Source organism: Narcine bancroftii, chromosome 6 (assembly GCF_036971445.1).
Source record: "Narcine bancroftii isolate sNarBan1 chromosome 6, sNarBan1.hap1, whole genome shotgun sequence".
NCBI lineage: Eukaryota > Metazoa > Chordata > Chondrichthyes > Torpediniformes > Narcinidae > Narcine > Narcine bancroftii.
Window position 1 is genome coordinate 249,603,726 of NC_091474.1, and position 22,389 is coordinate 249,626,114.

General features: G+C 43.9%; 1 protein-coding gene across 1 annotated transcript in view; it reads left to right on the forward strand.

The window, feature by feature from the left end:
* LOC138737388 (dynein axonemal heavy chain 8-like) overlaps positions 1-22,389 on the forward strand; it is a 397,732-nt gene that overhangs the window by 269,706 nt on the left and 105,637 nt on the right. Inside the window, exons 32-35 of the mRNA XM_069888135.1 lie at positions 259-364; positions 9,378-9,630; positions 10,577-10,767; positions 12,880-13,001. Coding sequence (XP_069744236.1) covers positions 259-364; positions 9,378-9,630; positions 10,577-10,767; positions 12,880-13,001 — 672 coding nt within the window. The remainder of the gene's footprint in view (positions 1-258; positions 365-9,377; positions 9,631-10,576; positions 10,768-12,879; positions 13,002-22,389) is intronic.

Here is a 22,389-nt window from a genome sequence, read left to right on the forward strand (position 1 = left end):
AGAAGCTGAAAATCCCAGCTGAGTTCCTCCAGTATTTTGGTGTGTTTTTACAACAATCTGCAGATTTTTGTGTATTGCTCAGGTATATGGAGAGGAATGGTACACGGGACTCTCTTTGTTAACATGGACAAGTTGAGCTGAAGGGCCTGTTTCTGTGCTGTGGACCTCTGTGACCTAGGTTATTGCCTGAAGTAGTTTTTTATTTAATTTATTTCTCACTGTTTTTAAATAATTGCTGTCATCTTAAATCTTTCATAGGAACTGGAAGCAGAACGTGTGCAACTGATAGAGGAAGTCACTGTCAACAAACGCAAGATGAAGGAACTGGAGAGTAACCTACTATTCAAACTCAGCACCACCAAAGGTGAATTCTGTCAAAATCATGGAATCTTACAGCTCCCTCATCCTCACCAACCATGATGCCTATCTATGCTAAGGAATAGCATTAGGGCCACCTGGTGACCTTGTGGTGTAATAACATACCACCACATTCACCCCCCCTTAAAAAAAATTGGGGAACTCCCTCCGTCTCTTTCCATGTGCTCATAAGTCCAATATCTAATGAGGTTTCCTCTTCCTTCTGCACCTTCGGGGTGCAGGGGCAGGGGAGATGGGGGGGGGGGGGGGTATTGGAGCCTGTCTGCAGTAAATCTGTAACCTTCCATGCATTTCCTATCCTTTTAAATGTTGTAATTGTATTTGTTTCTACCTCTCCCTCTGTCAGGCTGTTCCAAATAACCATCACATTCTAAGAAGTACTACCCTCTGAGTGAAAACGTTGCTCCTCAGGTCCCTCTTAAATCTCTCCCCCTCAACTGTATCTTTACCCTTGTGATGAGAAAAAAAGAACCTGATTATCTATCATATCGAAACTCCTCATAATTTTATAAACTTCTATGAGGTCACCTAGCCTTCCTACAATACAGTGAGAATAAAACTAGCCTTTAAAATCTCTCATTATAATTACAACCCTCTATTCCAAGCAATGTCCTGGTGAATATCTTCTCCACTCTTCATATTGAATGCACATCTCCCTGCAGTGGGCCAACCAGAACAGTACGCAAAACTACAGCGACATCAAACCAATGCTGTGAACAGCTGCAGCATAATGAACTCGAATTCTTATACTAAATACCTCTTCACTACTCTCTCCACTTTTGTCGCCACTTTCAGGGGCTCTGGATTTGTGCCCTGATATACCTCTCTGCATCAATCCTCCAAAGGTCCCTGCTATATATTCTATGTGTCCGCCTGGATGGCATGGTTAGCTTTGCAATTAGCACAATGCCATTACAGCGCCAGTGACCCGGATTCAAATCTGCTGCTGTCTGTTGGGAGTTTGTACGTTCTCCCAGTGTCTACATGGCTTTCCTCCTGATCCTTCTGATGGCGACTAGCATCACATCACACAAAGCAGAGTGCAGGTAAAACACTAGTTTGAATAGGTTAATATAGACAGCTAGGTCTTGAGGTCTTTGTGCAAGCCTAGGACAGAATGAAGAGGGGGATGGGTCTCCACCAGTTTATATATGCAAGGTCACCAGGTGAGCCACCTGGTGACCTTGTGGTGTAATAACATACCACCACATTCACGCCCCCTTAAAAAAAATTGGGGAACTCCCTCCGTCTCTTTCCATGTGCTCATAAGTCCAATATCTGATGAGGTTTCCTCTTCCTTCTGGACCTTCGGGGTGCAGGGGCAGGGGAGATGGGGGGGGGGGTATCGGAGCCTGGGGGTCCTGGCCCTGGGCAAGGGTATGTTGTGGGGGTGTACTGCTTTCTGCCTGCATGTTGGTCATTGTGGTTGTGCTCATCTGTCACTCGTCGTACTGCTCTGTAGGGGTCCGCAACCCTCCCGCATTGTCCGTGGAGCATTCCTGCTTGTCCGCTGGGGCCTGTGGCTCTCCTGCATCATTTGCTGTCCTGTCCTGCCAGTCCATAGAGGTCTGCAGCTCTCCTCCGCTGCTCACGCTTCCTGCCGGTGCGAGGTCCCTGGTGGCCACTGAGTCTTCCTATCTGTCCCTAAACGCGACGTATGCGTAGTGAAGGTTCGCACGCCTCACTTCCACGGGCTCCACCAGAGGGTTCGTCGTGTGGTGTCTGCAGTGCTTCCAGAGGAGCACCAGTCCCGGCATCATAAGCAATCTAGGCAGCACCATGCCTGTCGCGGCTTTCCTCAAGAAAGAAAACATATGGTCATGGGATGTCATGTTAGTGGCAATACACAATAGCGAGCATGTGGAGTGCAGGGCCTCTGGTAACACATCTTGCCACTGGTAGATCTTTTGCTTTTAGGGTCAACAGGACTGTTTTCCAGATGGAGACGTTCTCCCTTTCTACCTGTCCATTCCTCCCTGGGGTTATCGCTTGTAGGGCGACTGGTCGCAATGCCCCTATCTCTCAGGTACTGCTGGGCCTCGGTGCTCATAAAGACCGCACCCCTGTCCGTGTGTATGTAGCTGGGGTACCCGCACAAGCTGAAGATGGACTGCAAGCACTTTATTACTGTGGCTGCAGAGATGTCGGAACATAGGATAGCAAAGGGGAAGCGTGAGTATTCGTCAATGGCATTGAAGAAATAAACGTTCCTATCATAGGAAGGGAGCGGACCTTTAAAGTCGAGGCTGAGATGCTCAAAAGGCCTGGTAGCTTTTATTAGTGTAGCTTTATCTGGTCGGTGGAAAGGTGGTTTGCAATCTGCACAAATGGGGCAGCCCCTGCTTACCGTCCGTACCTCCTCCACTGAGAATGGGAGGTTTTGGGCCCTTATAAAGTGGAAAAGCCTAGCAATTCCTGGGTGGCCCAGCTCATTGTGCAAGCTCTGCAGCTGGGACATATGGTTAAGGGCTGCACAGTTGCCTCTGGACAGTGCGTCGAGGGGCTCATTGAGCCTCCCTGGGCGGTATAGAATGTCATAGCTATATGTAGACAATTCTATCCTCCAGCGCAAGATCTTATCATATTTTAATCTTCCCCCGTTCTGGTAATCGAACATGAACGCCACGGATCATTGGTCCGTGACAAGGGTGAAGTGCTTAAAGGCCAGAAAGTGTCTCCAGTGCCTCATTGCTTCCACGATGGCTTGGGCCTCCTTCTCCTCTGCCGAGTGTCTTACCTAAGACCCCTGCAGGGTCCACGAGAAAAAGGCCACTGGTCACCCCTCCTGGTTCAGGGTGGCAGCCAACGCCACATCTGAGGCATCGGTCTCTACCTGAAAAGGGACCGTCTCATCTATGGATCACAGGGTTGCTTTCGCAACAGATCCCTAATCTCCTTAAAGGCTTTGGTAGCTGCTGGGCTGAGAGGAAAAGTTGAGGCTTTTATAAGTGGGCGGACCCTGTCGGCATAGTTGGGGATCCATTGTGCGTAATATGCGAAAAGCTCCAAACATCTCTGTAATGTCTTCTGTGAATGTGGAATTGGGAGGTCTAGGAGCACGCGCATATGGGCAGGGTCCGGGCTGATTTCTCCGTTCTGCACCACGTAGCCCAGAATAGCCAACTTCCTAGTGCTGAAGACCCATTTATCCTCATTATACGTGAGATTGTGGTCCTCTGCTGCCTGAAAAAAACATTGGAGGTTTGGGTCATGGTCAGCTTGCGAGTGGCCACAAATCGTAATATTGTCCAGGTATGGGAACACCGTTTGTAAGTGGTACTCATCCACTATGTGGTCCATCTCCCACTGGAACAGGGATACCCTATTGGTGATGCCAAAGGGGAGGCAGAGGAACTGGTACAGCCTAATTTCCACCTCGAACACCGTGTATATCCGGTTGCTCGCCCTAATGGGCAACTGGTGGTATGTTGCCTTGAGATCAAAGGTGGAGAACACTTTGTACTGGGCAATGCTGTTTACCATGTCCATACCCTGTATCTTCAGTGTGACCCTGCAGAAATGTTTGACCTTAGTTACATGTTTGTTAGACGCCAATAAAATTTGGTGGGCATTCTACTAGCCCTTGGTCTATGAAACTCTCCGTACTCCCACTATCCACTTAACAATTTACAGTGGACTCGTTAATCTTAATACTAACGGTCGCATCCGATAAATCTTGTGGACTCGCCTGATTCAATTGCAGTGAGGCCAGCATGGCACGTCCTCCGTTCTGGTAGGAGTCGGCATCTTGCTCATAGTAGCATTTGGCATCGTATTCTTCACGCAATCGTGATGTCCTCTGTCTGACATCCCTTTCCCAAGATGGCCGACAGCACATGGCACTCTGCTTGCCTGTGGGGGAAGGAGAAGAGCTTTCCCACCTCTCATTTTCATGAGGGCTTTGGCAGGAGCCTTGAGGTTTCTGCAGACTTTCGCATAATGCCCCGTCTTTCCACACCTCGAACAGTCCTTCTCCCTAGCTGGGCAGTGAGCTCTGGGGTGCTTTAGCTGCCCACAGAAAGGGCATTTGGGGTGCTCCAATGGGGCTGCTGCCGCTATGTGCTGCCCTTGATCACCCGTGTATCTCTCCTTGTGAGGCGCTAACAAGTCCAGTTCTGAGTACTACTCTAGTTCCCTCCTAGAGTCCTCCAGAGCCTCCACAATAGTTTCTGCCTCTTCAAGCCTAACTATCCCCTTTTCCAGCAGCCTTTGTCTTACTTCCGTCGATCTGACACCGGCTACAATTCTGTCCCTTACCAGGTCATCCGCATACTCTTGGGCTGATACTGCTTTAAAAGTACAAGCCCTCGCTAAATCTTTCAGCGCGAGTATGAAGTCTCTAACAGACTCCCCTGCCTGCTGTGACCTGGTCATAAGATCACTGTGCCCTCTTTTACAGTGTCTCTGCAGAGTGTTCATCGCTTCTTAGCATCCTGAATTAATGAGTGTGGGCGATTCCCCCAGCTGAGCTAACAGTAGCATCAGCATCTCCTCCCCTGACGCTCCCTCCACCCCTGTGTCATTTAAAAAGCATCTCTGCCATCAGCTGAAATGCATGCTTGCTCTGGGGGTTCTGGGATCCAGCTCTAGCCTGTCGGGCCTCAGTACCTGGCTGAACCTCAGCCTGTGCTTCAGTAGATGGGGGGGGGGGGGGGTGGTGCATGTACTGCTCCGGATCCCTTTCCCACGCGTTCACCCGGTCCTGCGGGAACACAGGCCTTCTGCAGGGAATCGGAGACAGTCGGGAGTGGCTCTGGGGTAGTCGTCCGTCCACACAGTCCTGCCAGTAAATCGGGATTGGTAGGGCGACTTTACTTACGCCTTCCACCCGCACTTGACGTGACTCTTGGTCGTACACCAAGAACCCCGTGGGCTGCATGGCCGGTCCTGGTCCCGGCGAGTTAGTTAACAGGCAGGGCTCTTGGCCACTCATTACCTGCTCCGGGATGCTTCTGCCCATTCCATAGTCCACCACGTCCACTGCGTGGGTCCCTCTCTCTCTCTCGATCCCGATCTTGCAGCTCTCTGTCCGATCCATTTCTGGCTGTACATGCGCGAGGCCCATCTCTGTTCCTGGGTCCCTGAGTCGGGATTAGGCTGAGTCGAGGGCTGGTGGGGCATCCATTCTGGATATATATTAGCCTATTAAATTGATGGCTATTAGCTTCAAATCACATGAAGCAGAGTGCAGGTAAACGCTAGTTTTAATAGGCTAATATATACAACTAGGCCTCTGTGCAAACCTAGGCCAGAGTGAGGGGGGGGAAGGATCTCCACCGGTTTATAGATGGAAGGTTACCAGGTGAGCCACCTGGTGACCAAGTGGTGTAATAACATACCACCACAGCTTTTTTCTAAAATAGGTGCAGGAATAGGCCATTTGGCCCTTCAAGCCTACACCACTATTCATTTTGATCATGGCTGATCATCTACTCAGTACCCAGTACCTGCCTTCTCCCCATACCCCCTGATCCCCTTAACCGCAAAAGCCAAATCAAACTCCCTCTTAAATATAGATAAAGAACTGGTCTTAACTACTTCCTGAGGCAAAGAATTCCACAGATTCACCACTCTCTGAGAGGATATGTAGGTTCATTGGTGACCTCATGAGCTGGAAGGGCCTGTTACTGTGCAGTGTGTCTAAATAAATAAAATTTAAAAATCCCCAAACTCTTGACCTGGATTAAATTCCATCTGCTACTGCTGAGCCCAACTTCTTATCTGATCCATGTCTCTGTATCCTTAGACTGCTACCCTCATATCTATAACTCCACCAATGTGTGTGTTGTCAGCAAACTTACTTATCAGACCACAAACACTTACAGAGAAGTCATTTATATACGCCCACACGCACGCGCGCACGCACACCCACGCGCACACACCCACGCGCGCACGCCCACGCACACACACACCCACGCTCATCCATGCACACACACTCAACAGAGCTATACAGATACCTGTGATAAAACACTTGTAACAGACTTCATTCAGAAAAGCACCTATTCACATTACCCTCTGCCTCCTCTCAGGAGGCCAATTTTTGATCAAGTTTGCCTCCTGTAGTGCACGTCGAAAGAACCAAAGACTTGTTGGTTAACTATTATTAACTAAAAGACTGGAGCATATCACAAGTCGGTCGACCCGTCCAGAATGACCTGGTCTGGCTAGGAGCCATCCTTTAAGACCTGCCAGTAGGTGTGGCTACACTCTCAGCCAATCACAGTCATCCTACACGACCATCTGTACATATACGCATTGGTGATAGAATCTGTACTGTCACACCTCCCAAATAGGTCCTTGTCAAAAGCCTTATTAAAGTTCATGTCTATTACGCCTCCTTGAGAGGTAACCTAAGATATCTCCTCAAAAAACTGAATCAGATTTGTGAGACACGATCTCGCTGCACAAAACTATGATCTCTCCTCCTGATCTCCTGGCTTTTCAAGTTATCATGAATCCTGTCCCTCAGCATCTTCCCTGCCCTGATGTAAGGCTCACTGGCCTGTCGTTTCCAGATTCATCACTGTTGCCCTTTTCATCACCTTCACTGTCAGTGAATAGAGTTGATCATTTGGATCACATTTTGCCTCAAGTGAAGAGTAGTGCAAACAATGAGGAAGTAGAGGTCAACAACTTGTGGAGGCAAGATTACTGAGGTACAAAGGTATGTAGTTACATTTTTGAAAATTGAGGATATGAGGGCTGATTAGAACTGGCACAGAGAAGAAAAGTGAGGTCTGAGCAGATTAGCATAATAATAAGGACAGGTTTGAGGGGTCCCGTAGCCAACTCCTGCAACTATTTCTTTCTGTTCTTATGACTGTCATAATTAGAAAAATAGAGTACAGCAAAAAGGAAGGAAGATAGATTGCAGGAAGCTGGGAAGAGGATGTATATTGATAACATGGTCATCTGAACAGGGTTTCCCGTATTTCTATTTGGCAAATCTGGCAACCCTAGTTACGGGGTAGGGTGGGATAAGAACTTTCTTTGTATGGCGTATATGGGTCGGCACAACATCGAGGGCTGAAGGGCCTGTACTGTACTCTACTGTTCTATGTTCTGTGATAGTATGCAAGTAGACAAAAAAGGTTGATAAAAATAACCAGCCGTCTATCAGGTAAAACAATTCCAAGGATTTCAAGGTAAATAGATACAAAATAAAATAACATAATTTAAAATTCTCAAGGAGTTTGTGGAATAAGGTACAAAAACAAGGAAGTTACATTGAAACTTCATAGAATATCAGCTTGTACTTGAGTAATGTTAAAATTCTAGCCTCCAGGCTGCAGGATTGATTTGAAAGCCAGAGAGAAGATGCAAAAATAGTTCCAGGAATAAAGGAATTTAGTTAGGTGGATAGACCAGAGTAACTCCCAAACTGTTTTAAATTTAGTAAAGATCAAGCTCAAGTTTATTCTCAGTGAGAAAGTTTGTTTTGTGAATAATCCAACTAATTAATCTATTCATAGGGCAGAAATAAAAACACAGTACAAAGTGCAGAGTTACAGAGAGATATCAATTAGTACGGAGCAAAGTCTTCAGTTAAAGGGGAGGGATAGGAAAGTAAAGCACTTGTAGAGCATGTAAGGAGAAGATCTGTTGAGAGCAGCTCAAAAAGAGCACAAGTCGCAGATTTAGGTCATTGGCAAGAGTAATAATTGGCTGCCAGAAAGTATGGTGGAAGTAGACTCAATCACGGCAACCAAAAAGTAATTGGATGTATTGGCAAGTTGGAAAAAGCTAAATGCTGGGTTGTTGAATAAGAGACATTGTCCTTATAAGAAGCTGCCACAGGTTTCTTTCTCCTGCTGAAATGCTTCTACGTTTCATACAATTTCTTTTCATCTCTCTGTGGCAAAGGAAAAGGATCTTGTTGCGGAGTCCGGAGGACCCCAAAACCCAGCAGCAATAGACACGCACCACAACACAGGGGCACTTCAACACAAGTAGTTTTTAATTATTATTGAACAAGAAAACAGAATTAAACTTTCTTGTTACTTAACCTACCTAACCCCCTCTAATACTAAGCGCAGGTGTGTGTAATGTGTATTTAAGATTAGAAAAGTTTTTTGGATCACAGTCCAATCTCACTGGTTGCAGACAATTCTTGTACTGTGCACAGAAGTTAGCATTAACAAAGTTCACCAGTCTTTGATGCTTAACAGGCAAATGGTTACCACTCAGGAGGGCTCTTGCTGGTTTTCAGAGAGACATTCCTTTTGTTCCAGGACATCCGCCCCTGATTCCTTCCCAATCAGTCTTGCTGACGAAACTTGCCCCCTTCAGGGTTCTGCAGATGATCCTCTTTCTTTCAGGTCACCTCAGACAGCTAGTCTTCTCCTTTGACCAGACAGCCTTCCAAAGATTTACCAGTTTTGTCCTTCTCGAACTGATTTCTGTGTCACTCCCCTCTGTTTCACTCTCTCCCTCTCTGAGAGCAAAACTGTTCTGACCCTGCCTCCAAAAATCGCATGCTCCCCCAGGCCAGCTGTATTCCGCAACTTTGTTACAGTTTTGCAAAAAGCATTCTGCAAAAGTCCTGCAAACATTCTGTGTTTTAAAATGTGTGTGCAAACTACTCTAGTAATTCCTCCCAAACCACCTCTAAATACTCTGTCACAATCTTCAAAGAATGTACAGTTGTCATCTTTCCCTGAGATCCAGACAAAGAATTGAGCTGATTTACCTTTTGTGGAAAGTATTTTTTTAATTTAGACACAGAGCATGGTAACAGGTCCTTCTAGCTCATGAGCCTGTGCTGGTCAAATAGCCCCATTAACCTGCAACCTTTGTGGGTTTTGAAGGGTGGAAGGAAACCAAAGCACCCTGAGGAAACCACGCTGATATGGAGAGAACATACAAACTCCTTACGGACGCTGGCGCTCACTGTGCCACCCTCATGATGGATCAATCAGCCTGTATGTTCAGATTCTGCATTGTTTATAATTGTAGTGATGTGGAATGCTGTCTTGATCATCTCATTGAACTGTATTCAGGTTCACTGGTTGAAGACGAGTCTGTGATTGGAGTCCTGCGGATAACAAAGACAACAGCAACTGAAGTCAGTGAGAAGCTGCACGTGGCGGCGGAAACAGAGATAAAGATTAACACTGCACAAGAAGAATACCGACCAGCAGCCACTCGCGGTAGCATCTTGTATTTCCTCATCACAGAAATGAGCATGGTCAACATGATGTACCAAACCTCGCTGGCACAGTTTCTGAAATTATTTGATCAGTCCATGGCCAGGTAAGCTTCTTGTTCATATTTGGTTAAATGTTGACAATTATTTCAATTAAACAAGAAAAGGGCCAAGCTGATAATAGCTTCATTAGGTAGTGAATGTAAGCAAGGTTGAAACCAATGGATTAAATGGGCAATTTCTGCATGTTACAAGATTGTCTAATTTACATGGCAAGTGTAAAGAACTGGGACTGTTTGGATTAACAGCAAACATGATGGAGCTGTTCAACACCGTGAAAATGAAGTAGGGGGAAACAAATTGTTTCTAATGGCAGAGTCGAACTGTGAACATAGATTAAAGGTAATTGGCAGAAGAGCCAACAGTATCTCAGATAATTGGCAAACTCCTCAATACACTGTTTAAAGAGTTAAAAGAAACAGGTTCAATGCAAGTTTTAGGAAAATTGGACAATAATTGAAGAAATACCTGTTGAGGAGTGAAAAGGAAGGTAGGGAATAATGGATAAACTATACAGTATAAAGACTGGCAGAGTATTTAGGCCCAGGCCAACATCTCTCTCTTTCTTTTTCAATCTTTTTATAAATCATATTATATCAACATCTTTCTCCACTGAATTATTTCATGGTTCTTTGAACTAATGCCACATTGTTGTGTCTGTGAGGTTGGCAGTGTGAAGGAAAATTTTTAAACTTCTGAACCTAAAAAATAGAAATGAAAAACAGATGCTTGGTAACACAGGAGACCTGTGAGCAGCTTAGAACAAAGCGGAGAAAAATACACTTTCATTCGCCTATCCGATTGACTAGAAATATTTGACACGACTGATAGTCTTGCTACATCATTTATGTAAATAAAGGAAACGTTTCAACTTAAAGCTCAGCGTTCTATTCAGCTTCTCATATTGTGAGGAATTACATATGATAGCGTTTTAAATAAAACAAACTCCTTGTTTAATTCATTACATTACTCCCTTCTGATTTTTTTATGTAGATCTAAGAAATCTCCTGTGGCTTCAAAGAGAATCAGTAACATTATTCACTACCTGACCTATGAAGTGTTTAAGTATACAGTACGTGGTCTTTATGAAACACACAAGTTCCTTTTCACTTTCCTGCTACCTCTGAAAATTAATCTTGAACGTGGATACATCAAGTACAGAGAATTTCAGACTTTAATAAAAGGTACAACAGTGTTCAAAAATAATGAAATCAAGAATACTATCTATGTCATCAATTGAATTGTACATATTTCTGGAGTTCTGTTTTTAGAACAATTTCCCCAAAATCCGTAAAAGAAGGTGTAGGGCAGTTCTGTAATAGAACTGGTACAATTTGTGAAGGGACCTCTCCCAATTTTAAATACCGCTTAATACTTGTGCTTTATAGATTAAGAGATGGGGAAGTGCAGAGAGACCTAGGGGTACTTGTACACCAGTCTCTGAAGGCGAGCATGCAGGTACAGCAGGCGGTTAAAAAGGCAAATGGTATGTTGGCCTTCATATCAAGAGGGTTTGAGTATAGGAACAAGGATACCTTACTGCAGCTGTACAGGGCCTTGGTGAGACCCCACCTGGAGTATTGTGTGCAGTTTTGGTCACCTTATCTAAGGAAGGATGTTCTTGCAATGGAGGGAGTGCAGACGCGATTCACCAGGCTGATACCTGGAATGGCAGGAATGACTTATGAGGAAAGATTGCGCAAATTGGGATTGTACTCGCTGGAGTTTAGAAGATTGAGAGGGGATCTCATAGAGACATATAAAATTCTGGCAGGACTGGACAGAATGGATGCAGATGGGATGTTTCCAATGGTGGGAAAATCCAGAACCCGGGGCCATGGTTTGAGGATAATAGGCAAACCATTTAGGACCGAGATGAGGAGGAATTTCTTGACCCAGAGGGTGGTGAATCTGTGGAATTCATTGCCACAGAGGGCAGTAGAGGCAGGTTCATTAAATCTATTTAAGAGGGAATTAGATCTATTTCTTCAGTATAAGGTATTAAAGGTTACGGAGAGAAGGCGGGGATGGGGTACTGAACTTTAAGATCAGCCACGATCTCGTTGAATGGTGGAGCAGCCTTGAATGACCTACTCCTGCTCCTATCTTCTATGTTTCTATGTTTCTTTCATTTCCTCAATTCCTCAAAGCGCACTCCCCATTGCAGTCTCAAACCACCAATATATCCATTGTCACAAATTGGGCAATGCAATGAAGTTCAGTTGCAAATAAGTAAGAATTTTTGTGCAAATGTTCTTCGTAGCATGTATATGACAGTCAACTCATTATCAAGTGTGCTTTAATCACATCCTTTGTAAGAGCCTCATACAATTGCCTCATTGTTAAGCTATTTGATCTGTATTTTCTGGTTTTCTTTCTATTGCCTTTTTAAAACGATAGAATGATATTCCCCCCCCTCACCCCCCCATCTGCAGAAACAGTTCAATAACTTTGCCTTATAAAATGAGAACCAAATCATCCTCCATTTTCAGTATTCTGGGATGCAGATTTGTCAAATCTTGAGGGTTTATCAGTTTTTACCGTCAGAGTAAATTATACAAACAAATTTCAACCTGAAACATTAAGTCTGTTTCTCTGTCTACAAATGCTGATTGACCAGATCTGGTTTTGATTTAAAGAGTCTTCATTTTTTGATTTGCATTAATTTTCTCTTCATTCATCCTGTTTATGAGATGATTGGTTCTCTGATCATTCTGGGAAGTTACTTGTGTTCTCTTTTAAAGGTAATAAGATAAAGGTTCCATTATTTTCATATAATACTACATTTAGAATGTAACATACATGAAATTCTTTAACTTTTGTCTACCATAAGGCAGACAGAGAGTTGCCACTTTGGCCATTGCCCCTCTCAGAAACCTACAGCACCTGATGTTTCTAGGCCATCTCCCCTTCAAGTACTGCCAGGCCTGAGCCTGCTTGGCTTCCAAGATCAGACAATCCCAGGCGTATTCAGGCCATTAGGTGTTATTAGGAAGAAAGAATCATAGTTCTCTTTCAGTTGCTCTGACCTACGCTAGGAAACACATTGCTGGCATCTCTATGAGGCTGTTGACCTCAGAACCAAGTCACTGTTTCAGCTGTAATGGAGCTTGAGGAGCACTCACAGCAGTTATAAGTTCAATGGGGGTCCTGGAATTATTATTTTTCTGTTTAACATAGGCTTTGACCTCAAAAGCATGCAATTCATGAAAGGTTGGCACTAAAAAGGTGCAATTTTTTGGCATTTAATTATCTTACAATTAAAAACAAGGATGAGATTTTTGTTAATTATACAGGTGGAGCTGCTCTTGACCTTAAAACCAGTCCACCAAAGCCTTTCCGCTGGATCCTTGACATGACCTGGTTGAACCTGGTGGAGCTAAGCAAACTTTCATACTTTACAGAGATCCAGACCCAGGTATGGTAACCATTTTCATTTGCCTGCTTACAGGATTATATAGTCAGCAAAGACTATAAGTAGACTACTGTTTGAAGTAGACTTCAAACAAATACAGGTGACTCCATGTCACAGCTTACATATTATGGAAATTCTCTTTAACAGAATTCACAAATTACTCTCCGAATATTTGACATACAGGAAAACATTTTGCTCCTGTGATGAAAATTAAGCAATTGAAAAAACACAACTTGCAAAAGGAACAACAAATGTTGTTTCTTTTTAATATTTATGGTAACTTGCATTTCTTGCTGCCTGCAGAGATCATGCTATTTTTTAATTGCGCTACACATTTTACATAGGAAGTAGGAACAGGAGTAGGGCAAAAATAGGCCATCGAGCCTGCTCCGCCATTCAATACGATCATGGCTGATCTAATTTATGACCTAACTCCACCTACCTGCCTTCTCCCCATATCCCCTAATTCCTCTATCATGTAAAAATTTATCTCACCGAATTTTAAATATGTTTAATGAGGCAGCCTCAACCACTTCCCTGGTTAGTTCCTTAAGGACCGAGTTGGGGAACTGGAGCTGCAACTTGAGGACCTACAGCTGGTAAGGGAGAGTGAGGAGTTGATAGATTCAACTTTCAGGGACATAGTTACCCAAGACCAGATGTGTCGGGTAAGTGGGTAACTGTCAGGGGAGGGAAGAAAAATACCAGGAAAATGGAGAGCACACCTGTGAATATCCCTCTCAGTAACAGGTATATTTTGTTGGATGCTGTTGAGGGAGATGACCTGACAGAAGCTGGCAGCAGTGACCAGGTCGCTGGCACTGAGCCTGGCATGGTGGACCAAAAGGTAAAGAGGAATGCAGTGGTCATTGGGGATTCCATTGTCAGAAATACAGACAGGAGATTCTGTGAGTCAGATAGGAATGCCTGCATGGTGTGCTGCCTCCCTGGTGCAAGGGTGCAGGATATCTCAAATTGGGTCCAGGGTATTCTAAAAGGGGAAGGCGAAGAGCCTGATGTCTTGGTACATGTGGGTACCAATGACATAGATAAAAAGGAGGAAGTACTGAAAAAGGATTACAGCGAGCTAGGACAGAAACTAAGAAATAGGACCGCCAGGGTGGTGATCTCTGGTTTGCTACCTGTGCCCAGTGCAGCTGAGGACAAAAATGGAAGGTTAAGAAAAATGAATGTGTGGCTGAGGGGCTGGTGTAAAGGACAGGGTTTTGGCTTCTTGGATCACTGGGATCTCTTTTGGGGAAGGCATGACCTCTACAAGAAGGATGGGTTACACCTAAACCCAAAAGGGGTCAATATATTGGCAGCTAGGTTTGGTACAGCTGTCGGGTGCGGTTTAAACTAATTTGGCAGGGGGGTGGGAACCTGTATGATAGGGCAAAGGACAGAAAAGATAAAACAGGAAAAGTTAGGTTAGGCAGCGAAAATAAAAAATCAGAAAGATCAAGGAGGGTGAAAAAAGCAAATCTGAAGGCTTTATATCTTAATGCAAGAAGCTTTTGGAACAAGGTAGATGAATTAGCTGTGGAAATTGAGATAAACAAATATGATTTGATTGGGATTACAGAAACATGGCTGCAGGGTGGCCAAGCCTGGGAATTTAACATCCCAGGGTATACGATATTTAGGAGGGATCAGCAAGAAAGAAAAGGGGGTGGGGTAGTATTGATGGTGAGAGAAGGGACCGACACGATTGACAGGAAGGATATTAACTCAGAAGATGCGGAATCTATATGGGTAGAACTGAGGAATAGCAAGGGGTGGAAAACGTTAGTGGGGGTGGTATATAGGCCTCCAAATAGTAGTGTAGAGGTGAGGGAAGGCATTAAAAGAGAAATTAGAAAAGCGTGCAATAAGGGAACAGCTGTCATCATGGGAGACTTTATTTTGCATATAGATTGGACTAGTCAAATTGGTAAAAATACAGTGGAGGTGGAATTCCTTGAATATTTACGGGATGGTTATCTAGACCAATATGTCAAGGAACCAACTTGGGAGCAGGCCATTTTAGATTGGGTATTATGCAATGATAAGGGGCTAATCAGCAATCTTGTTGTGCGAGGCCCTTTGGGCAGGAGCGTTCACAATATGATCGAATTCTCACTCGACATGGAGAGTGATGAAATTAAAACCGAGACTAAGGTCCTGAATTTAAATAAAGGGAATTATGATGGTATGAGACGGGAGTTGAGTAAGATTGATTGGGTGGTGTTTATGGGGGAGTTGACTGTGGATAAACAATGGAAAGCATTCACAGATCTAATGGAGAAATTGCAAAAATCGTTTATACCAGTTTGGCATAAAAATAAACGAAAAAAGGTGACTCAACCGTGGATAACAAGGGAAATTAGAGACAGCATTAGGTCCAAAGAAAGAGCATATCAATTGGCCAAAAAAAGTACCGCAACCGAAAACTGGGAGCAGTTCAAGATGCACCAAAGGAGGACAAAGGGATTAATCAAGAGAGCAAAAATGAATTACGAAAGTAAGCTTGCGGCAAAAGCTTTTATAAATATGTCAAGAGGAAATGATTGGTGAAATCCAGAGTAGGTCCCTTGCAGTCAGAATCAGGGGAATATATAATGGGGAATAAGGAAATGGCAAACCAATTAAATTCTTACTTTAGTTCTGTTTTTACAAGAGAGGATACAAATAACCTCCCAAGGATGTTGGGAAACATAGAGACTAATGCAAGGGAGGAACTGAAAGAAATCAGTATCTCTAAGGACATGGTCTTGGGGAAATTGATGGGATTGAAGGCAGATAAATCCCAAGGGCCTGATAATCTACATCCTAGGGTACTCAAGGAAGTGGCCATTCAGATAGCAGATGCTTGAAGAATTATTTTCCAGAACTCGATAGACTCAGGATCAGTACCCATGGATTGGAGGGTAGCTAATGTTACCCCACTATTTAAAAAGGGGGCTAGAGAAAAAGCGGGGAATTATCGGCCGGTGAGCCTTACATCTGTAGTGGGCAAAATGATGGAATCCATTATTAAGGATGTAATAGCGGAGCATATGACTAGCAGAGAAGGGATCGGACGGAGTCAACATGGATTTACAAAAGGTAAATCGTGCTTGACAAATCTATTGGAATTCTTTGAGATGGTGACAGGTAAAATAGATGGGGGAGAGCCAGTGGATGTGGTGTACCTGGACTTCCAAAAGGCCTTCGATAAGGTCCCGCATAAACGACTGGCTTCCAAAGTCAAGGGTCATGGGATTGGGGGCAAAGTATTGATGTGGATTGAGAACTGGCTGGCAGGTAGAAGACAGAGAGTTGGGATAAATGGCTCGTTTTCTGAGTGGCAGGCGGTGACCAGTGGGGTACCACAGGGATCTGTTCTGGGACCCCAGCTGTTCACAATTTACATTAATGATCTGGATGAGGGGATTGGATGTAATATCTCAAAATTTGCAGATGACACTAAGCTAGGAGGGGTTGTGAGCACAGAAGAGGGGGTCAGGAAGCTCCAGTGTGATTTGGATAAATTGAGGGACTGGGCAGATCCATGGCAAATGCACTACAATGTGGATAAATGTGAGGTTATCCACTTTGGTAATACAAACCGGAGGGCAGATTACTATTTGAATGGCAATAGATTAAGAGATGGGGAAGTGCAGAGAGACCTAGGGGTACTTGTACATCAGTCTTTGAAGGCGAGCATGCAGGTACAGCAGGCGGTTAAAAAGGCAAATGGTATGTTGGCCTTCATATCAAGAGGGTTTGAGTATAGGAACAAGGATACCTTACTGCAGCTGTACAGGGCCTTGGTGAGACCCCACCTGGAGTATTGTGTGCAGTTTTGGTCACCTTATCTAAGGAAGGATGTTCTTGCAATGGAGGGAGTGCAGAGGCGATTCACCAGGCTGATACCTGGAATGGCAGGAATGACTTATGAGGAAAGATTGCGCAAATTGGGATTGTACTCGCTGGAGTTTTGAGAGGGGATCTCATAGAGACATATAAAATTCTGGCAGGACTGGACAGAATGGATGCAGATGGGATGTTTCCAATGGTGGGAAAATCCAGAACCCGGGGCCATGGTTTGAGGATAATAGGCAAACCATTTAGGACCGAGATGAGGAGGAATTTCTTGACCCAGAGGGTGGTGAATCTGTGGAATTCGTTGCCACAGAAGGCAGTGGATGCAGGTTCATTAAATATATTTAAGAGGGAATTAGATCTATTTCTTCAGTATAAGGGTATTAAAGGTTACGGAGAGAAGGCGGGGATGGGGTACTGAACTTTAAGATCAGCCATGATCTCGTTGAATGGTGGAGCAGGCTCGAAGGGTCGAATGACCTACTCCTGCTCCTATCTTCTATGTTTCTATGTTTAGAGAATTCCAAACATTCACTACTCTCTGGGAAAATCTATTTTTCCTCATCTCTGTCCTAAATCTATTCCCCCGAATCTTGAGACTGTGTCCTCTGGTTTTAGTTTCCCCGGCCAGCTCAAAAAACCTTCCTACATCTATCCTTCATAATCCTATATGTTTCTATAAGATCTCCTCTCATTCTTCTGAACTCGAGCGAATACAATCCTAGATGATTTAATCTTTCATCATACGTCAACCCCTTCATCCCAGGGATCAACCTAGTAAACCTCCTCTGGACCGTCTCCAAAGCCAGTATATCCTTCCTCAAATATGGAGACCAGAACTGGACACAGTACTGCAGGTGCGGTCTCACCAGTACCTTATACAGTTGCAACGTTACCTCCCTACTCCTGAATTCAATTCCTCTCACGATGAAGGCCAACATTCCATTTGCCTTCTTAATAACCTGCTGCACCTGTAACCTAACTTTTTGCGATTCATGCACAAGTCCTCCCAAGTCCCTCTGCACAACAGCATGCTGTAGATTTTCACCCTTTAAATAATATTCAGCTCTTTTATTTTTCTTGCCAAAGTGGATAATCTCACACTTACTAACATTGTACTCCATCTGCCAGACCTTTGCCCACTCATCCAGCTTAACTCTATCCCTCTGCAGACTCTCCACATCCTCATTACAATTTGCTCTTCCACTCAAAATGCTTCAAGCATTTTTTCAAACTACAGACGTCAAGTTAATTGGCCGATAATTTCCAGTGTTCTGCCTACATCCCTTCTTAAAAAGTGGCATGACATTTGCTGTCTTCCAGTCTGCCGGGACCTGCCCAGAATCCAAGGAATTTTGGTATATGACCATCAACTATAACTTCTGCCATTTCCTTCAGAACCCTTGGATGCATATCATCAGGACCAGGTGATTTGTCTGGCTTTAGCCCCATTAGTTTCTCCATCACTACTTCCTTTGTAATAATTATTTTATCAAGGCCCTCCCCAACGTTCACATCCTTAACTCCGCACTTGGGCATGCTGGACGTGTCTTCCACCGTGAAGACTGACACAAAATATTTGTTCAATGCCTCGGCCATTTCCTCATTTTTTGCTACCAGTTTTCCTTTCTCATCCTCCAAGGGTCCTATGTCAACTCTGGCCACCCTCTTCTGTTTTATATTTTTATAAAATTTTTTGCTTTCTGTTTTTATATTTTGTGCCAATTTACTTTCATAATCCTTTTTCCCATTTCTTATTACCCGCTTTGTAACTCTTTGTTGTCTCTTAAGTTATCCCGATCTTCCAGTTTCCCACTGCTCTTTGCAGCTTTGAACACCTGCACCTTCAATTTTATACTCTCCTTTATTTCCTTTGTTAACCACGGTTGATTTTTCCCTCCCTTGCTGCCCTTTTTCCTGACTGGAATCTATTTTTGTTGAGCATTACAAAATATTTCTTTGAAAATCTTCCATTGTTCCTCAACTGTTTCATCAATGAGCCTGTGCTCCCAGTCCACTCTGCCCAGTTCCTCCCTCATCCTATGGTAGTCACCCCTGTTTAAGCACTTTTTTCCTGGGTTTTCCATGCTATTCACACTCAAAATGGGAGGCAGCAAGTCTAAATGCAAGCTACAAATCTGAACAACCACGTAATTTCACTCAAAGTAAAACTTGATATTTTCCAAATATTTTATACTGGAGAGAAATTTTACACATTAGCTAAAGTTGTTTGGTTTCCAAATGATGCTGGTGGCCACTTGAAGAGATTGGTCTTGGCACCATGTTGTGAACCAGCAGTTGTGCAAAGTACTATCACTAGAGTTGAGAGGCTGAATGCATCCCTGCTTAGAACATGGAATTCAGTAAGGAAGTCCTTTTCACATTATGGCAAATCATGATGTGGGCAGTTTGCTCGGAACATGGGGGTAACCTGGAAACTAAAAGTTTCTTATATTCAATGTTATTAATAGCAGACGATATATAATTCATTCTGAAGTCTGTCTCTATTTAAGTAGAGAAATGTCACTCTGAGAATGTCAGGGGGGTGGAGAGCAGCAACTCCACAGAGGGTGTGATGCCTTAGCAATGGCTTGAAAGCAAATTCAGAAACTTACTGATTAAAATTGAACAAAGGTTCATACATTTTATCAGATATTTACATACTTATTCCAAGATTCACAATTATGGGAGTGATAGGAATGTTTGAAGCATTAGGGTCAGTCCCAATCCAATTCCCATTCACAAAATGAAACTTGCTCATGTTATATTTTGTGGCTGAAGGACCTTTGGCAAAAAGATGGATTAAAAAAATTGAGCAGCTGAGCAGCTCTGTGGTCATTATCACATTACACAGACCAATGCAGCCAATACCCCTGAGCGAAAAGTCCTCCAAAAGGTAGTGACACAGCCCAGGGCATCACAGTCAAAACCTTCTCACCATTGAGAACATCTACAGGGAACGCTGCCTTTGGAGAGCAGCAGCGATCATCAAAGACCCACACCATCCAGCACATTCTGTTCTCGCTGCTGCCATCAGGAAAGAGGTGTAGGGGTCACAAGATTCGCACTCCCAGGTTCAGAGACACATTGAAGGAGTCTTACTTTGTTCTCTCTGTATTGCTCAGTCAGTTTGTTTACATTCATTATCTGTTCAGAATCAATTGCCATGAAATTCAGTGTTTTGTGGGCAGCCATCATAGTGCAAACATTCTTTTTTCAGTTTCCAGTTCTTTTATTTGTGTACAGTTTATTTTTGCACTACCAATTAGGGGGAGGGGTGAAAGCTGGAGGAGTGGCATTGCTCATCAGGGAAAATCTCGCACCTGTGCCTCGAAAGGACAGCACTGTGAACTCGCCTACAGAGGCTATATGGGTGGAACTAAGGAAAGGGAAATAGGGTTGTATTATAGACCGCCCAATAGTCCGAGAGAATTGGAGGTGCAAATCTGTCGGGAGATATCAGACCATTGTAAGAAACAGGAAGTTGTGGTAGTAGGGGATTTTAACTCTCTGCATATTGAATGGGATTCTCATACTGTAAAAGGACTGGATGCTTGGAGTTCGTCAAATACATACAGGAAAGTTTTCTAAATCAATATGCAGAGGTACCAACGAGAGAGGATGCAATACTTGATCTCGTATTAGGGAACCAGACAGGATCATGTGGCAGAAGTCAACGTAGTTGAGCATTTTGGGTCCAGTGATCATAATGTCATTAGTTTCAAGTTACTTATGGAAAAGGATAGGTCTGGTCCTCGAGTTGAGCTTCTAAATTGGAGGAAGGCCAATTTTGTGGAGATGAGAAAGGATCATGGAAGAGTTGATTGGAATAAGCTGTTTTCTGGCAAGGATGTGTCAGGCAAGTGGAAGGCCTTCAAAGGCGATATTTTGAGGTGCAGAGTTTACATGTTCTAACCAGGATTAACTTGGTTTTCAAGGGATAGTGGTGATAAGATTAAGAAGAGAGAGGTGTATAACCAGCATAGGCAACAAGGGGAAAATGAGGTACTTGGAGAGTAAGAGGATAATAAAAAGGAAATCAAGAAGGCAAAAATAAGGCATCAGGGTGCTTTGGCAGATACTGTGAAGGTAAATGCGAAGGGTTTCTACAAGTATATAAAGAGTAAGCGGATAACAAGGGAAAAATCTTGGTCCCCTAGACTGGATCAGAGTGCTCAACTGATCTCAAACAGTGTTTTTGCGTCAGTATTTCCTCAGGAAACTGGTATAGTGCACACAGATGGAAGGGAAACAAATAGAAGGGTCATGAAACATATGGAGATTAAGGAGAGGAGGCGATTGCTGCCTTACAGCAAATAAAGGTAGACAAATCCCCTGGGCTGGAAATTATATTCCCTTGGACCTTGATTGAGACGTGTTGAAATTGCAGGGCCCTGACGGATATATTCAAAATGTCCGTAGCTACGGATGAGGTGCCAGAGAATTAGAGAGTAGCTCATATTGTCCCGCTGTTCTAAGAAAGGCTCCAAAAGTAACCACGTAATTATAGGCCAGTGAGCCTGACATCAGCAGTAGGTGAATTATTGGAAGGAATTCTGAGAGATAGGATTTATACAGGTCTTTGGACTGCAATGGACTGAGAAAGGACAGTCAGCGTGGCTTTGTACATAGTAGGTCGTGTTTAACCATAGAGTTTTATGAGGAAGTTATCAAGAAGGTAGATGAATGAAACCCTATGGATGTTATCTACATGGATTTTAATTGAGTAAAGCCTTTGACAAGGTCCCACATGAGAGGTTAGTTCAGAAGGTTAGGACACTAGGTATCTATGGAAAGGTTGTAAACTGGATTTGAAATTGGCTGTGTGGGAGAAAACAGAGAGTGCAGTGGATGGTTGCTTCTCAGACTGGAGACCTGTGATGAGTGGTGGGCCTCAGGGATCGGTGCCGGGACCATTGTTGTTTGTTGTCTATGTTAATGATCTGGATGATAATGAGGAAAATAGGATCAGCAAGTTTGCTGATGACACAATAGGAGGCGTCGTGGACAATGAGGAAGATTTTCAAAGCTTACAGAGGGATCTGGACCAAGTGGGAAAATGGGACAGTAAATGGATGATGGAGTTTAATAACCATAGAAACATATAACCACTTACAGCACAGAACAGGCCAGTTCGGCCCTACTAGTCCATGCCGTAGCAAATCCCCACCCTCCTAGTCCCACTGACCAGCACCCGGTCCATACCCCTCTAGTCCCCTCCTATCCATGTAACGATCCTGTCTTTCCTTAAATGTAACCAATGATCCCGCCTCGATCACGTCTGCCAGAAGCTCATTCCACATCCCCACCACCCTCTGCGTAAAGAAATTTCCCCTCATGTTCCCCTTATAATTTTCCCCCTTCCATCTTAAATCATGTCCTCTAGTTTGAATCTCCCCCTTTCTTAATTGAAAAAGCCTATCCACATTTACTCTGTCTGTCCCTTTTAAAATCTTAAACACCTCTATCAAGTCCCCTCTCAATCTTCGACGCTCCAGAGAAAAAAGCCCCAGTCTGCACAACCTTTCCCTGTAACTCAGACCCT